At 40.4% G+C, this 17015-nt stretch overlaps 2 protein-coding genes across 2 annotated transcripts in view; one reads left to right on the top strand and one right to left on the bottom strand.

The window, feature by feature from the left end:
• Window positions 1–2230: 2230 nt before the first annotated feature.
• Window positions 2231–5861, bottom strand: tmem178a (transmembrane protein 178a). The gene is made up of 4 exons (XM_030772736.1): window positions 5450–5861; window positions 3758–3871; window positions 2770–2907; window positions 2231–2469 (listed from the first exon to the last, which is right to left on the bottom strand). Exons 1-4 carry the CDS (start codon window positions 5859–5861, stop codon window positions 2231–2233), a joined length of 903 nt encoding a protein of 300 aa, XP_030628596.1.
• A 1829-nt stretch (window positions 5862–7690) lies between these two features.
• map4k3a (mitogen-activated protein kinase kinase kinase kinase 3a) overlaps window positions 7691–17015 on the top strand; it is a 35944-nt gene continuing 26619 nt past the window's right edge. Inside the window, exons 1-2 of the mRNA XM_030770828.1 lie at window positions 7691–7899; window positions 14551–14608. Of these exons, the coding sequence (XP_030626688.1) occupies window positions 7801–7899; window positions 14551–14608 (157 nt within the window). The 5' untranslated portion in view covers window positions 7691–7800. The remainder of the gene's footprint in view (window positions 7900–14550; window positions 14609–17015) is intronic.

Here is a 17015-nt window from a genome sequence, read left to right as displayed (position 1 = left end):
AGAACTTACTGAGGAATATCAGCTTGAACCAGTAACATATATATCAAGACCTAAAAGCTCTCTTCTCTTTAGATTTTTTCAATGCTGTCAAAAATAACAGAACTGAAACTTCTCTTTGCCCATTTTTATGCCGAGAATAAGTGGTTGGGGTAGCTCATGGACTACAGGAGCCAGTCTTTTACAGTCTCCCGTTAGAAACACAAGGGAGTCATAAGCCTACATACCCTTCTCATGCAGTATTTCCCAAGAATTCAAGATTCTGAGGAACACAATACTGGAATGGCTCTTACACATAGTATTTAGCAGACATCAAGTAAATTCACTGTATCACACCGAGGCAGCCAGCAGATGGCAGAGAAATGCAATTCAGCGGAACTACAATGATACTCATGAACAACAGAGGGTATGGAGTCTCTTGTAAGTATTTGAAATTGAGTGATTAAGAATGAAAGTCATTCACGAGTAGTGGGTAGTGGATGAGGTATAGCATTTTTGTCCTTGGTTTATTTATCCTACATCTTTTGACAAACTCTTAATTAGGTCTGCTATTTTCCACCATCTACACCCTTACACTATAACTGTCATTTTATATGTGTTAAAAATATCACCTGCCCTAAGACTATTGCTAACTATATGTAAAAAAAAAAAAAAAGATGAACTTCAATTAAATGATTAGCCCTGAGCAGTGCTCATCAAATATTCAATCGACTGTTTTTTGTTGGCTGTGCCTACACCACCAGAAATGAACTTTAACTCTGTTTGCTTAGCATTCACATTCATCCAGAACTGACAAGTTCATTTACCTCAAAGTAGAGGATACTTAAAACCCCTCTTCATGCTGAGCTGTGCTGCTATGATAGCTGCCTGAAGCATGTGTCCTGAGTGCTTTAATGTTGTCAAGTCAGTCCAACCAGCTGACTGACATTGACAGCCATACTTCAAATTAATCTCTTTGCCTCACGACGTTTACATTCAGGTGAACATGTATTTACACGCTGAAACTGCTTTTATTTTCACAATCTTTGCTGTTATTCCTTTTATTGTGTTTTATTTTCATTTACACTTAACTCTCGAGAACACAAAAGGAGTCGCCACTTCCAGTAGACAGTCTTCACTCAGCATTTGCAAATGACTTGGAGTGGACAGGGTCCTGATGGTGTCTTTCAGCAGGTCCTCTGAAGAAAGCATATGCTTCATGGGGGTATAGGTCTTTAATGAAGACCTCCAAGGAGGCCTTTCATATATGCTGCTGGTAAATTAAAATGCCTCCATCAAAGCACCAAGCTTTCCACTCATGCATTGATCCACAGCCATGTTTATGATGACTGGCCTTCCATAGAACATGCCATCCAGTCAAGGATCCATTTGTCCTGTTTTTTCTTGTTTCTCAGGTGTTTCAGTAGTGCCTAGCATGTTTTAGTCATATAGTTCTGATTCATGACCGACAAAGCTGGCTCAACTACAAAAATCCAATTACATGTTGCGCGTTCTGATTGATAATGCATGAACCATTGTTTGCAATAAAAACCTAATCTGTCCTAACAGAGAGACTCAAGGTTTGTACTTATTGGTATTACCAATGGTGGTTTTAATGTTAACTTGTCAGTTAATTGACTATCACTGAGGAGTGGAGAGCTGACCTTAGGTAATAAGTTAAGGTCAGTGGCCAAACACCTTAGCAAGTAAAATCACAGCAATAAGTTAAAATCCACTGATCTGTGTAAAGAAACCCAGTTCAAGTAATCAGTAAGTACATTTGATCTTAACTTGATTAAATGTTGAGGGAACAATTGCATTACAACAGAAGTAACAACCCACAAACATTTTCTCACCCACTTCAAGTAAATGGTCTTACAATGTATATTCACATGTATACTTGTGTGCCCTGTATGTTAATGTGTTTCTGCTTTGTGTACGATTGTTCTTACAATAACTTGTATGTGTTTGTATCTGTTTCTCTGCGCATGTAGGTTTCATTAAACAAACATACATACATGTGCATCAGATATGACACATCATTAACACTGACACATTGCATAATGCCTCAACGGAGTTGAAAATATCTACAAAACAACCAAGAAAAGTCCACGGCCTGCTGTCCCAGTTCTCAAGGTAACACTGTGAATTCATTGGTTTCAAATATGAACTTGGGAAAACAAAATTATACTGGGAACCACCTGGTTTGACGTGTAGAGGCACACAATATGTCCTTCCAGTCAGTGGGGGGAGATCATACTGAGGATTCCCTGGCGGTTTTGGAGCGCAGTTTGGTGCGGTTGATGAAGGGGTAGGTGGTGCAGAGACAGCCTGATGCTACCGTCAGGCCCAGACTGACCCACGCACAGAAGATGGACCATCCGTAACCATGGTCAACATCACTGGGAAGCCCGTAAATGAAGGGTGGGTTTCTAGAGAGGTCGTAGGAGACGCTCGCAGCGTAGGTGCAAAGGGAAATGGTGCAGAAGATGCCTGCAAAGTTGAAACTTTTGAGTTTTACTGATGATCAAAGAAGACACAGTCAATCCATTTATGAATAGTTTAACATTCTAGCAGTGTTTGTGAAGGGTGGAAAGAGGAGCATATTACAGTAAGAAAAAAAACCTATGACAAATTGATCGACAGCCCTGCAGACAGAGAGAAAAAAACAAACAAACAGTGAGGAGAAAAGGTACATCAAGATATAGAGAGTGGATGAGTGAGAGAAAGTTCCTGAGAAAGAAAGAGAGAGACAGAGAGAGAGAGAGAGACAGAGAGAGAGAGAGAGCATACCTGCCATGAGGAAGAGTAGGCCGGAGACATGCTGAGTGAGACTCTCCTCCCAGAAGAAGCCCACAGTGGCCACGATACTGCCACACAGCAACACAGCAGCTGCCATCCCTAAGAACCCTGCTGTGATTCGCCGCAGATCTGAACACAGAAAGGAAAAAAAAAAAAAAAAAACATGCTGTCTCCATGACTACCGCCTACACTGCCAATAACATGTACCATTCAGAGACGGGTAAAACCTTATTCTAAGTCCCTTTTACAACCCATTCATTTTAAGAGTAATTAACATCTCATTAATTCACATGAAATTATATATATGTTATCGTGTAATAACCTGTAATATTTGAGTTTGAACTACTTGGGATGTGTTATAGATATGACTGAGAGTTACACATAGCTAAATTGGACTGGCAGCATGAGCGTTAGAGTAGAAAAACATAATTAGGAAGCAACCAAACAAGCGCCTCAATTAATGGGGAGATGATAATGCCCTTCAAGCCTACACAGCTCTCATATCGTGTGCATGGAAATCAATAATATTACTGTGCAATAATGTAGTCTTTGTAGAGAATGACATTTTCTCTGAGCGTGTCAAGCATTTTTGCATGAGCCGTAATCATTTCTTACTAGACATATTGAGGTAAGAGAAAAAAGCAAAAGGTTAAACTTACATATTCATGAAGCAGTGTGCAAAAATAATGGCAAACACACAAGCTCGAGCTTTGCTCTTTACCAGTGAGAGAGATATTATGCATCTTTCAAAAAAAAAAAATTACATTTAAATCACAGCTCAAGTGATTAGTAGAGGTTTTACGTATATGGATTTTATTTGAGGACTTTGCTCTTAAGGAAGTGCCTTATTAGGGATATTTAATAGCTTTGACCCGTTAAATTCACACTCAGATAAGTAAGACGTTAGGTCAAAGCTGCATGTATTACTCAGCATTAAAGGCATATTTTTAACAGTATGGAGAGGCACTGGGGTACTTACGTAAGAGGTGCCATTCGTCTTGCTGAATAGCTCGAGTCAGGTTGAGTGGGATGTTTCGTAGCCGTATGGGCTGGGAGAAGTGATATTTGACAGTAGTGCATCGGTCTGCAATACCTACACAGAGATCATGACTTCATTCAATACTTATGTCTACTAGCATATTCCAGCCTTGACAGCTTCTCCATAGACATCTCTCCATTTCAAGAGGAATGATTTTGCCTCTAGTAAACAAATAAGTGATGATACTGCACAGATACAGCGAAAAAAAAATTTTGTTGGAGCTTCTGTATATTCTCAAAACATGAAAACTAACATCCACGCTTGCGGTTCAAATCACTTTTTGATACCTTAGAAATCATACAAAGGCCTTTTTCAAATGTCAAATGTTACTTTATTAATGCTGTTGTTTTTTGTTCTTATTGTTGCTGTTGTTGCTGCTGTTATGGGCCTCCTTAACAGAACTTATTTTTTGTAGCGCTAAGCCATCTTGAGCTAGCGCTACGGCACCCACCTTCCCAACTGTGTGACCTTCTGTCATTATATCCGCCTGGGTTCACACAACACATATTTGGCTGTTGCTATGAACCAGTTCTGCAAAGAGCTGTGCACTTGGACTGCAGTGTTGATCTAGCAACATTTAGTCATATCTTTTATGCACAATAATGATGACCAGGCTATACGAACTGTACCAAGCCTGGTCACATGTTGAGCATATGTTAAAGTAAGGGGAACAAACTATTTGCATATACCTACAGTAATTTAGTTGAAGATTCAATATTTCAATTCTGTGCCATCAAAATGTCAAAAGTATGGTAGGAGAAAGAGCAGTACAAGAAATCTGTCTTCCAAATCTATAGTTTTAAACTTTGCAGAGCAGTTACCTTGACAGATTTCAGCTCAGCTCACTCCTATTGTCAATAAATTAGAGGGGTCTATAAGTGGCTACCCATTGATAGGCTGAGTCAGGTGTCAACTACACTGGTTTCTGTCAAGAATCAAGGGAGAGGTGCTGAAGGTCAAATGATCCATGCGCTCCAGTGCATGTTTTGAATGCAAGGTGGCAGATAGCTTTGAAACATTTAATCCTGACGTGATCAGATCCCAATTATCTTTATTGACCGCCCATGAATACTGCCTGGAATCATTCGCTTACCTCCAACTGCTTTTCATTCACCCTTGAAACTTCAAAGGGATGTCTAATTTAACATCAATTAATGATAAAGAGTGATGTTTCTGCACTTGTAAATTGTACAGATTCACACAGTTTGGCTATATTAAATGCTGGAGTTGTGGTATAAGAAAATCACTTACAACTGTAAAATAGCAGCCTACAATTCCATACAAAAAAACACAGAGAGAGAGAGAGAGAGAGAGAGAGAGAGAGAGAGAGAGAGAGCAGCGTAAATCAACTAGCTGGTGCCAAATAACTACGGACTGAGAGGGGGGAAAACATCATGGGAAGATGTCGATATTTGTTTTCCTGGAAACCACTCTGCGTGGCCATGGAAATTATCCACCCTTATCACTGTGTTTTGACGCAATACACTATGGGGGACATCATAATAACAGTAATTAGTTAAAACCGCCATGCAAGCATATCTCCAAGACATACAAGCCAAACAAAACAGGCATAAACCAAGGTACTCTTTGACTTCGAATGTGCTTAATTCCATACTTTTTGTTGGGTCTTACCCTTAGATATGAGTTTGTCAATATCCCGGTCAAGACCTTGGAAGTAGCATTTACGCCAAAGTCCCGAATACGTGGAAAAGAGAGGGCGCCCACACTCCGTTTCAAGAATCCCCATGCCTAAAATTGCCCTCCAGTTCTCCAGTAGTTCTTCCTCCCGGCTCCCGACATGAATTGGCTTCATCAAAGCCATGTTACGTTTAGAGTTGCCACTGTCCACGAGAGGCAGGTGATAAATTGGCATCTCCCGGTTTTTCTGGTCGTTTGAGTCCGTCCCATACTGATCACAGTTTTCCTTGTGTCTTCTGGTGTCAGTTTCGTACCAGTGGTCGGTGAAGATAGCAGTGACCAGAAACATCAATGCAAGCAGGCTCATGGACAAGCTTATCGCCGTTACAAGAGCCTTTTTCTCCATGTTTCAAACATCAGCGTTCAGTAGCGTTGCCAGTTGGACGCCCGTACTGCACCAGCTAGGCAATTTCAAAAGCTAACATCGCACTCCCATTGCCGCTCTTCAGGACACCCGTCCGTTCTGGAGGGCGCTTTGTCATTTATCCAAGGTGGACCTCCGTGGTGCTGAAATAGCTCAGGTGGATGCGCGGCCACGGTAGTAAGCTACGCTCCTTGCTGTCATATGTTTGGCTGCGCACTACTCCTTTTGGCTTTGTCCCCTTTTGCGTTCACTATGTGGGTCTTTACATGTGCCAGCGTCCTTTCAGTCCGTGTCAAAGTGGGAAGAAATCTATGTCCAAAGCATTCTTTCTAAGGAAGTCATCCTCTGTCGACTGACAGCGAGCGTGTGAGGGAATGTCAAGGTTGCATTTACTGTGCCAACAATCGCGATGGGTGTGTCTAGGGTAAACGAGACAGCTTTCCTCTAAACGGACAACTGTGTTAATGGTGATGCCTTATTCTCATCAGCAACAAATCAGTAGTAACGTATTGTCGTAAAATATGAAATATATATGTCAGTATCAAATGATCAGTTATCAATTATACAATATCAAAATATACATATTGAATTCTAACTTATGTTATTTACACTCTCCTTAGAATAAAGTAAAATAAAGACAAATACAGAAAGACAAACAGAGAGAGAGAGAGAGAGAGAGAGAGAGAAAATATGATCCCCAACTCAAACTCAAACACAAGGTGTTTGGTGTGTGGTCACTGATCATTTAAAGGCATCTTGCTTAAATTGTCGTTCAGGTAACGACAAAGTAAAGTATTGACAGTTCACAGAGAGAGAGAGAGAGAGAGAGAGAGAGAACGCTTCTGAGTTGAGTTGCAGTTGGTGTTTGATAATTGCCCACCAAACAGAGGAAAGCTTCTGCCTATCCTTGTGCGTGTTTATTTGGCTTGTTTGATATGTGCTTCTGTCAGCTTTAATAAACGGTCATTAAATTGACGCTGGGATGTGTGTCTGGCATATGAAAATCAGAATAAATTGAAATTTCTGGTGATTTCCATAATAGAACCTGGACGACGTTTTGGTTGGAGCGAATACTCGGACAACCTGAAACGGCGCTTGCTCTGCAGCAATTAGGGAAATAAGTGGCAAAACATACTAATAGTCAGAGACCACAATTTCCGCACACACACAAAAATAATATTTTGCAACTAAATGGTCACCATTGTACAGATTATTTTTTGTTGTTATTGCTATAAACTAGCTGTAGACAAACAAAAATTACACACTAACAAACGGCAGAGAAACATCAACATAAATTAGCATAATGTATATGAAAAAGCTTTCTTATAACTTCGAACATCCCTCGGACAGAATCATCATCACTATCACCACCGTCATCATCATCAAAACAAAGAATTAAAAAGGGTGAGATTAACCTACAGGGTTAATCAGTCACATTTTATTTTCTGCTTTACTCCGACTTGCATGGGAACCAGGCCATCTCCAACCACTTGGGGGAAACAAGATGGCTTTGTTTACACCTGAAAAACATAAATCCGTTTGCTAATATGAAACCATTTCCTAAAAGGACATCAAGATTTAGAATGATCTATCAGACAGAATTCATTGACACGGCCTCAACCACTCCCATGAGCTCCACTTTCGTATCGGATTCTGTGAGTTACACATTCGCTTTGTCCGCCTCTTCTCCCCTTACCCAACCCATGCATTTGCCTCCCATTCCAATCATTCTCCGTTTGGAGAGCGCTGCTGGCTACGGCGCAGGCGTGCTGTTGCGTAGAGGAAGCCATGTTAAAGTTACAGTGAAGTGAAGACAGAGATTTTTTCTGACGCCGTATGTTTATTTTTCGCTATTTTCCAATCTTAAGCTATATTGGGGTCCCTAGCAATATAGTGATTTGACCGAGAAACCGGAGTTCAAATGATGAATTCCAGTTTCGATCTGTCAAGGCGAAATCCACAAGAGGATTTCGAGCTAATACAGAGGATAGGAAGCGGGACCTACGGGGATGTCTACAAGGTAAAATCTCTGTTTTCGTACTTCTGCGTGTTATTTGATCCAGTTCACCAAGTAAGGTGCTTATCAGGACAGTGGCTCCTGAAATACGGTGATAAAAGTCACAAAAGGGTTTCGTGCAGTTGCTCATAAACATGAGAGCAACATTGTTGTTAGAGTGTGAGATTAGATTCTTAAGTGCATTTATCAGTCCCTCACTTTCACGGATGATTTACGACTTCATATTATTATAACAAAGCCCACATGTGTCGCGAGTTTTCACGTTCAGCACAAAGGTTCTGGAGCGTTGCATTGTTCCGCAAACAATCATTTTGTTGCGTATTTGCCAATAAAAAGGGGTCATTTTAGATATGTCTGCGAAGCTAACGTAGGCCCCAGGCGCCACTGACACAATATTCAGTGTACCAGTTTTGTTTTGTGTTCAACACAGCGACCCACAACCTTTCCACTTGTGCGATAGTTGCAATATCACTACCCCACTAACTGATATACCTCACATCACTTGTCATGTTAGGTTTTTTGGTGTCCCCATAAAACTGAACCTGTTTACAATCCAAACTCGACTTAAAATGACATTATTTCAATGAGCATAGTTGTTTCACTCAAAGATGAATCATATCAGCAGAACAACTTGACTGTTGTAACTCTTGTTATGAAATAGACCTGGAAAATATGTGGAGTGCCAGATTTGCTTATCTGTCTGACCCCCCCCTTCCCCCCCTCCCCAAAAGAGAAAATGCACAGAGTGCTGTCTAGGCTGTATGTTACAAGACATAATCACTGAATGTCTAAGCACTTCTATATTAGTACCAAATCTCTCAAGCCACTTTGAACAGGACAACAACAGGCAAGGAGCTCCAGGTATATGACAATGATTTCTACCTCTGTTAGGGTGCACATCAGGTCACCATCACAGACTGATGGGACTTTACCCTAAACAGAAAGAAATTGTTTAGGGGTGGTATATCATAGTCTATGTATTTTTGTCTCTGGCCACAATGATGTAGTTTGTTGTCACAAAATTGGAGGAACAAATGCTTCTTATTTTTAATGTGCCGATTCATTTGAAGTTGGTTCCCCACAGTTTCAAGAAATTTATTTTCTTTTTCAAAATTGTTTAGACTGTTTTGAGTGAATCCTGCTCATCGTTTGTGTTGTGCACAAAGCACTGAAGACTTTTTGTTTTAGAGTGGCTTGGATACAGTGTAAGTGAGTTTGTTGCTGTTTCGAGGGGAATATTCTCAGAATAGCAGTTGTGAAGTCTGAATGATTTTAGACTGAAAAAAAAGTCTTTAGACTTGACAGGGAACATATTTAAACTTAAAGTCATGAACATAAACTTCTGATCTATGTGTATGTTTGTTTCAGAGGGACAATTGAAGGAATTAAAAAGAAAATATAGACTCAAGGTTCCGGAACAGTGCTGGGCTTTCATAAAAGGATGTTTATCTTTTTTGGGTCTTCATTTGAGTGCATGCTGAGAAGATGGATAAACTGTTTCGCAGACTAAACATCAGGCTCACATATGCTCAATAAATATAAACAGCTTCTCTGTAGATGCAATTATTTTCTATGAAGGGATAACCAATATGGTGCACAGTGCTACTCACAGAGCAGATTTGTGTTGAGTTTAGAGTAATCCAGTTGTGGCCAGTGTTTAGAGGTGACTAATTACACTGTTTGAATTTCATATATGGTCACTTTGTCAAATGGCAATATGGGTTTTATGCAGGTTATCATGTTTACAGTGTAAGGAACCTTTACTCTATGCTCAGGTAATACAAAAGGCAGAAAGAGAGGTTTTTTAAGGATAAGAGAAAGAGTCAGGGAGGCACGAGGGAATGAACCAGGGCAAAGAGAGAGAGTTTAAAGGAAAGAAGAATAATGCGCCGTAATGCCTCATGATTGAGTTGCTGTGCTGTTTTAAGTGGAATGCATCCGTCCTTTTTTAGACCGTTGCTGTGGAAAATGGATTGTGTTGCAGATCCTTTGTACAGAACTGTGTTTTTTTTTCTTTGGCCTCCTTTAGTGTTGTAAATTTCCCTCTGTTTCAGGAAGTTTAGCTTTTCCCCACATGCTCTATTTGAAAGGCCAGGTTAAACTACATGGTGGCCCTTTCAATGCTTGTCTGAAAATTCACAGAGTCTTTTGAACTCAGTGAAATGGTGCAAATGGTGCAACAAAAACAGCTTAATCATACCGGTATGATAGAGTGAAATTACACGTTTAGATTTCCAGAGATCATCGGTGTCTGTCTCTCTGATTTTGTCTGACACTCTCCTGCATCTAGATGAATGTGATATCTAGTGAATTTACCTCCACTAGCTGCTAGATGGGGTACAATCCACCACCATGGTCCCATCATAGATGGCTGCATAAATGAGTTAAATTTGGAGATCGAGATAACATTGTTTTCACTTCATTCTACTAATCCCATGTAATCTTCACATCCAGGTAATTCACATCTCTTTATATAATCACTGCACCCATGGTTGAACATTACAACCTAATCAACTCACTGTCAGTCGAGTGACTGAAAGAGCTGTTGTTTAGTTCAAGAATATGAATGTGTCGTTCATCTATGAGATTTCTTTGGATAATATTCAGGAGTGGAAAGTGGTACCACGCAATGTCATATGTTGACTTGCTGGACTTTTTATATTGGTAGGCATTTCTGAGTGACTCATGCCAAGGGAAAAAAATGAACTTGTTTGATGTGGTCATTAATTATTCACTATCTTCAGCAACTAGGCATTAGTCTATCATGTAATCCTATCACATATTAGTGGTTGGTATCTCCCAACTTCAGACGGGTTTCAGACCCTGACTCTGCCTGAGAAAAATCAGAGAAGTTAATGGCTGCATTAGGAGCCAGCCATAGATATTTTGGGCCACAAAATCTATCAAAATAGTGTATATCTACTGGAATGGCCTGTATCTCCTACAATTTTAGACCCTTTCAGTCCAGCCCTGTCCCTTGCCTTTGAAAATCAACATGCCAAAGAAGAGGGCTCCTCAGAGTTACCATCCATTAGAGTCTTTAATGCTAAACGTGCTCCAAATAGAATAGGACTGTTTGTGTCAATAGAAGTGGTTGTACATCACAAGAACATAAACTGCCCCACCACCCCACCCCCTTAATTGAGGGGAAAAAAAGGTTTGTACCATAGGTTAGTAACTACCATATGTGTACCTTTTCTCTGCTTTCATGACGAACATTTTAAAAACACATAGACAGATCTGATGCATTTTTACAAGCTAACTATGAAACAAGTACGTTCTACATGGATGTTCATGAAGTCCTTTTTGCAGAAAAGAATAATATGGTTCACAAACTAAAATGAGAGATTAGTGTTAGATAGTTAGTGTTACTGTTTTGTTTTCATGGAACAAGCTGATGTGATGGTATGGAGAGAAACAAATGCAACTGGGATTGATACCCAGATGAACAAAGGAACAGATTCAGGTGTGATCATTATTTGTCTCCCTGACAAGACTGTCCTGCTTCGACTTATTTTGAATGTAGCACTAAGGCTTATAGCGAAACCACCCCACACATTTTATTTGTATTCTGTTTTTGTCATCCTTAAAGGGGCTCATTGATGTGAAGCATCCAGTAAAATTGTGTCTATAGCTGATTCAAGGTAGTACAGAAAAGGACACTGACACTGTCACTAATGTTGTTGTTTTATTTTTTTTTATTTTTAAGGTTTCTGTTAAGCACATACTAAAGTTAGATCTAACACTGTATGCTTTACAGTCAGAAAGCATTCCTCTCCGTCTTCCCCTACTTCACTAACCAACTTTTAGCCTGAGACGCACTGTAGAGTTTTAGGATGGCTATTATTCACCATGTAATAGAATATTTAGGCATTGAGTAGAGTACAGAAAATACAGTTAACACCATTTCATTTGTGCCCTAATTGCTTATAATGCTATTCATTTGAGCCCACAATTGGAATTAAGGCTTTTCTTCTGTTTAGTCTACCTTTTAGTAGTTCTGGAAACAAACTATATGAAGTGGAAGACTCCCCAATTTGAAGACTATTTCTAAGAGAAGGACAAGTTTGGCTTCGCGATTCATTTTACTTAAAGAAATGCAAATCGTTCTTTGAAACTGTTCTTTCTTCTCAAGATGTTGAATTAGCAGCCTCATATGTCCAGATGGGGAATGAAATAGCAAGGTTTGTTTTTCTGTCTTTTTTAACCATGATAGCTAGTAGGGAATCAGCCCCTACCATGATGCTGTCTGGAATTGACTTCATGGCTTTTGATTTTAGCTGCTTTACTCTTTCGTGTGCTACCTCTGTGTAGATTAGTGATTAGTTGTGTTTTTTAATGATAGTTCAGCCAGTTTGATCATAAACAATAGGGCGATATTGAATCTGTTTCTGTTCTGCCTCAGTTTTCCCCTTTTGAAATATATATCACTAAATCATATTTTTCCATGTCCAGACATGTCCACTACTAAAAACCAATATGATTGTTAATGTACGATTCACAGTATGCTTAGAGACAGGCGAATATGCTTAAATACTCAGACAAAATGCACAACAAGATGAGAATGAAAGAAACATTAGGGTAAACTGGTCCATTATCTGTGGTCAGGGCTGCAAGCCTATTTAAATTGTTAATACAAGACTGCAGATTTGCTGGGTTGAGCAGAAAATGATTGGCCTAGATTTGGCTGGTTGGAAGCTGGCCTTATAGACTTATGCTGGCCAACCATGCAGTGATTTATTCTTTTCCCCGTAATTACCTGACATGGCAGCTAGCTACCCCACTGTGTGATGCACCTGTGCGGACCCAGTGTTTGGCTTCAGGATTGGTTCTTTAGCACTGCGAGGAGAAAGGGCATAGAAAGCGAGGGGTGAGAAGAAAGGAGAGAAACGAGGGGAGGTGTCGGAGCAGCTGAACATCTGTTGTCTTTTTTTTGCACCTGTGCATTGACCCCTGAGGGAAGCAGATGAATGCAACGTATAGTTGCCCAGCCCGACGGGAAAAAGCTAAAGGATGTTAAGGGCTCTTGGTTCATCTGACCCACTCTGATGAACTTTGACATTGTTTTCCTTCCCCTCTCTCCCTCCTTCGAAACCACGCCTCCAAGATCGAAGGATAGTGGGTGGTTTCCCACGATCCTTGGCTTTCAACTCTTTGCATCAACAGGCTATGCCCATTATAATCCATCATTAACACAACATTTGCAGCCATGCTAGACAATATGATCTGCCTGTCTATGTGAAGCCTGCCTATTGACCAACAGCTTAATAGTGTTATTGATTAGAGGGAGTCATCTGCATCTTCGACGCAACGTTAGCACGTAGCAGGCTAACCCTAGGAGGCAAGGTGCTTTCTAATTTCATCGCAGTCATTAAAAATACTGCTAAAGAATGAGTCATTCATTATGCTTAGTTGTAATTAAAGCACTTTTCAGTGGACAGCACAGACTGTATTTGTGTTAATTACTTTTGTAGACGTCGAGGTTTCTGGGATACCCCTGTCCATTAGCACTGCTGTTTTCTTAATTAATATTCAGTGGCCAATGTGGCTTAATCTGCTTGGATACTGGGATAAATTGAGGTAGATATTCATAGCTGATTATTGATACTCTGTATTCCGTTGCAAGCATATGGCAAATGCGTAATATGACAGCACTTCTGATCCACGGGAGCTTGAATACGATTTGTGTCTCGGCTTAGATTAATCAGTACGCGGGCCCTCTTCAAAGTGCACCTGAATACGAATTTGAATATACAGCAAAGGCAGTGCTCTCTTTGGAGATTCTCTCTCTCTCAGTAGCGATTTAGCATTTTTTGACATGTTGCTCAAAGCAAAACCTCACATGAACCCCACCAAATAGTATCACTCTGGACACTGTGGCATTTGGTTTTTCTGAGTTGTCTCCGATTTGTGGCATTCCTTTCGGAGTGAATCATAATTCCTGCCGCTGCTGAGGTTTTCAAGAGTTCGTCACTGGGAATAAGCAGAAATGAAACATGTCGGAAAAATACAAACAAATCATCGGTACTGTGTTAGATCTCCTCTCGCCAACATCATGTTGACTCTGCAGATGTGTACGCATGTGCAGGTTTGGACCAGTCCTATTTCTAGGTTTCACAGAATCCCACAGTATGAACCAAATTCTCATTTAGAATTCATTTTGGATAACTTATAAATAAAATAAATTGGAATGTATTATTTAGTTTCTTTGAACAGTTTATTTACCAACTTGAAAGCCCTGCATGTTTTGAGTCTCCTCGCTGTTCAGGGCCATTGTGATTTAGCCCTCCTCGGGCCCCTGTTTATTGACCAGCACGCTACATTTATCCCCATGCAGTGACTGCCAATGCCTGGCTGTCAGAACTCACACTGTTGCTAAGAGAGTGGAAAGAAATAGTCTCTAATTTTACCAGCGGTGTCTTAATTGAATCAGGACTATTCTTGTCAGTTTGTGTTCCTTCTGTTACTGCTTGATTGAATAAGGTCATCGTGGAGACAACAAAAGTGCTCCAGTTTGACAAATTACTTTGACTGTGCAAACTGTCATGTTTATTTTCCACATTTGTTAATCAGTCAATACTTTGCACTAAGGTTCTGTGCTTTTTAGTTGTTTGCTTTGGAGTGTTTATTTACCCGGACGTTCTTTTCTTTCAGGCTCGAAATGTTGCAACCGGGGAGTTGGCTGCCATCAAGGTCATCAAGTTGGAGCCAGGTGAGAAAATCCTCATTTCTTCCATGTCGCACACAATGTTTGCCATCTGCATGTAGACCAAAACTCTCTGTACCTTTAGAAAAGCAAAATTAAGAGTGGCCATGTCATCTTTGCTGTCCAGAATTCACAATCCGATCAGGGCAAACAAAAGTGAAACACGTTGACAGTAGGAAGACAAAAGGCCTATTCATGTAGCTCACAAAACACACAGCTGGGACTACTTTTTGGGTCTAAGATGTCATGGTACAATGCTAAGTGTGGGTATAGGCCAAGACTCTCCTTTTACTGTTCGTTCATCTGCTGTTCTGCCTTTGGGCTTCTCGTTTTCTACGTTGCTCCCTATTTTTCTTTTTCCTCGTCGATTGTTATTTTTTAACATGCCTCTGTTCATTATTGCAATCGGTGAAACATTCTCAGTTATCAGTCTTATTGGAGGAACAAGACAAAGATAAATCCTCCTTTTCTGAGAAATGAAGAATGAGATGGAAAGTTTGTACATATTAAAAAGTGAGGGTCTTATAGAATGATAATTACAGCTTGTAATATGTACTATTTTGTCTGTTTGTTAAATTCCTACCATTGAGTGGTGTTTGAGAGGAAAATTAACGGGGTTATTTGCATTTCAATCTGGAATGTGTACTTCAGCCACAAAAAAAAGAGAAACGTTAAGGTCATGTAGGTGGATGCAGAAACACTGCAAATCTAGAGAAATTATCATTCTTTCCTTCTAATTAGCTTTTGCTCTTATGCCAGTCACACAGTGAGTGTGCATTTTGCAGGCTGAGTGCTCCTCTTTCAATTTAAACTTTGTAGATAAGAGAGAATTTTATGTGGGATTTTTTGTGAGGTAGACAAGTATTTAACCAGCCCAAGTATGCAGGAGTGGGAGGGAAAGCATTGCCAGATTTCTTTTAATCTGGGCCTCAGATGCGAGAGCTAGATATAGTGTTTTTGAAACGCTTGTTCAGGCTTGTGTGAGAGGTGATGTAAAGATTTGTGTGGAAACACACACAAAACACCGGCGTTTAAAATTCCTGCGTCACACCAATAACGACCTCGTTTTTTTGTTTTTTTTTTAAAAAAGAGCGTGGTAGATTGGGGTGATCGTGTGTGCCGTTGGCGATTATGACTGACTGGCTAAGACCAGTTTGTTTTTAAAGATGCATAAATGGGTAGCGCGTGTGCTTTTATCCTCAGCTTTGCCAAAAGGGCTTCACTTCAAAAGTTTGATGAGATTGCAGAACGTGTCTTTCATCAGCCAGAGGCCCTAGTGTGGTCTGCTATACATAGCCCATTATCAGCATGTTAAGAGCGTGCTGTGAGATTCGCAGTCTCCATGTGACATAGCTAACTTCTCATGTCCGAATGACTGGAAACGCCTTCCTTGGCTGTGTTTTTCTGCATCTCTGTTGTGCTGATTGAGACAAGCCTTTGCGTATTCGGTATTTGACGAATCATACCCTCTCTCTATTTATTAGAACTTGTGTAACACTTCATCATAGGTGTTGAGTTCTTACATACAAGCTGGTACTTGTTACCTTCAAATGAATCACGGGCTCCCCATCCAGCCTAACAAAGACAATTTGAGAAACATTTATTATCAATGCCTTTCTGTCTTTCATTAGCCAATCAAGACTCCTGTGCCGGTCGCCAATAGTTTTTGTTTCTCTCCCTTATAAAAGAGAAGTAAATGTTTCATCGTTACTTATTTAGCACGTTCACTTTTTCCAGATGCACGGACATCTAAAAGAAAGCACTTTTTTTTTCCCTCTGTTAACGCTGTAGATGTAGACATGCAGATGTAGTCCGTCGGCACATATAGCGGTGCTGACTTATTAATGGTCGTGGGTTGGCTTCTCAGAGAGCAGAGCTTAGGCACACCCTCATTTGGCTTGGCCTTTCTTCACTCTTCCTCTGGCTGCCACTGTAGGAGCCAGCACATTGCTTTGAGTTAGGCTCGTTAGTTTCACAGAGTCAACAGGGGGCTGTCTGTAAAAAAAATAGTAAATGTGTTTAGTGATAGAGTCAGAAGTGTTTGTATTTGTGTGTGTGTGTGTGGGATTAGTTAGACTCATTCTAGCTCTCGGGGGGGTTAGATACACCCCTGTGCGCAGTGGCACCTCCTGATAAAAAGATGTTATTAGCTGTACTTTTAGTTTGGTGCGTACGTATGTATGTGTGTGTGTGTGTGTGTGTTCGTGCATGGCTGCGTGCACAGAGGGCTTGGTCCAAGCCATGTCTCTGACGTATGCTTAAAAATTGATGAACCAAACATATTGGTCTCGAGAAAGCGGCAATTCGCCGCTTTGAAACAGATCGCTTGATGAAATCAATTTAAGGTATCGCTTTTCTTCCGGTTTTTGAGCGTTGTCTGTCAAGTGCGAGCTGTACGCATGTTCTTCTCTCC

This window comes from Chanos chanos, chromosome 4, assembly GCF_902362185.1.
Source record: "Chanos chanos chromosome 4, fChaCha1.1, whole genome shotgun sequence".
NCBI lineage: Eukaryota > Metazoa > Chordata > Actinopteri > Gonorynchiformes > Chanidae > Chanos > Chanos chanos.
Note: the sequence above shows the minus strand (reverse complement) of the source record. Positions and strands in the feature narration are given on the sequence as shown.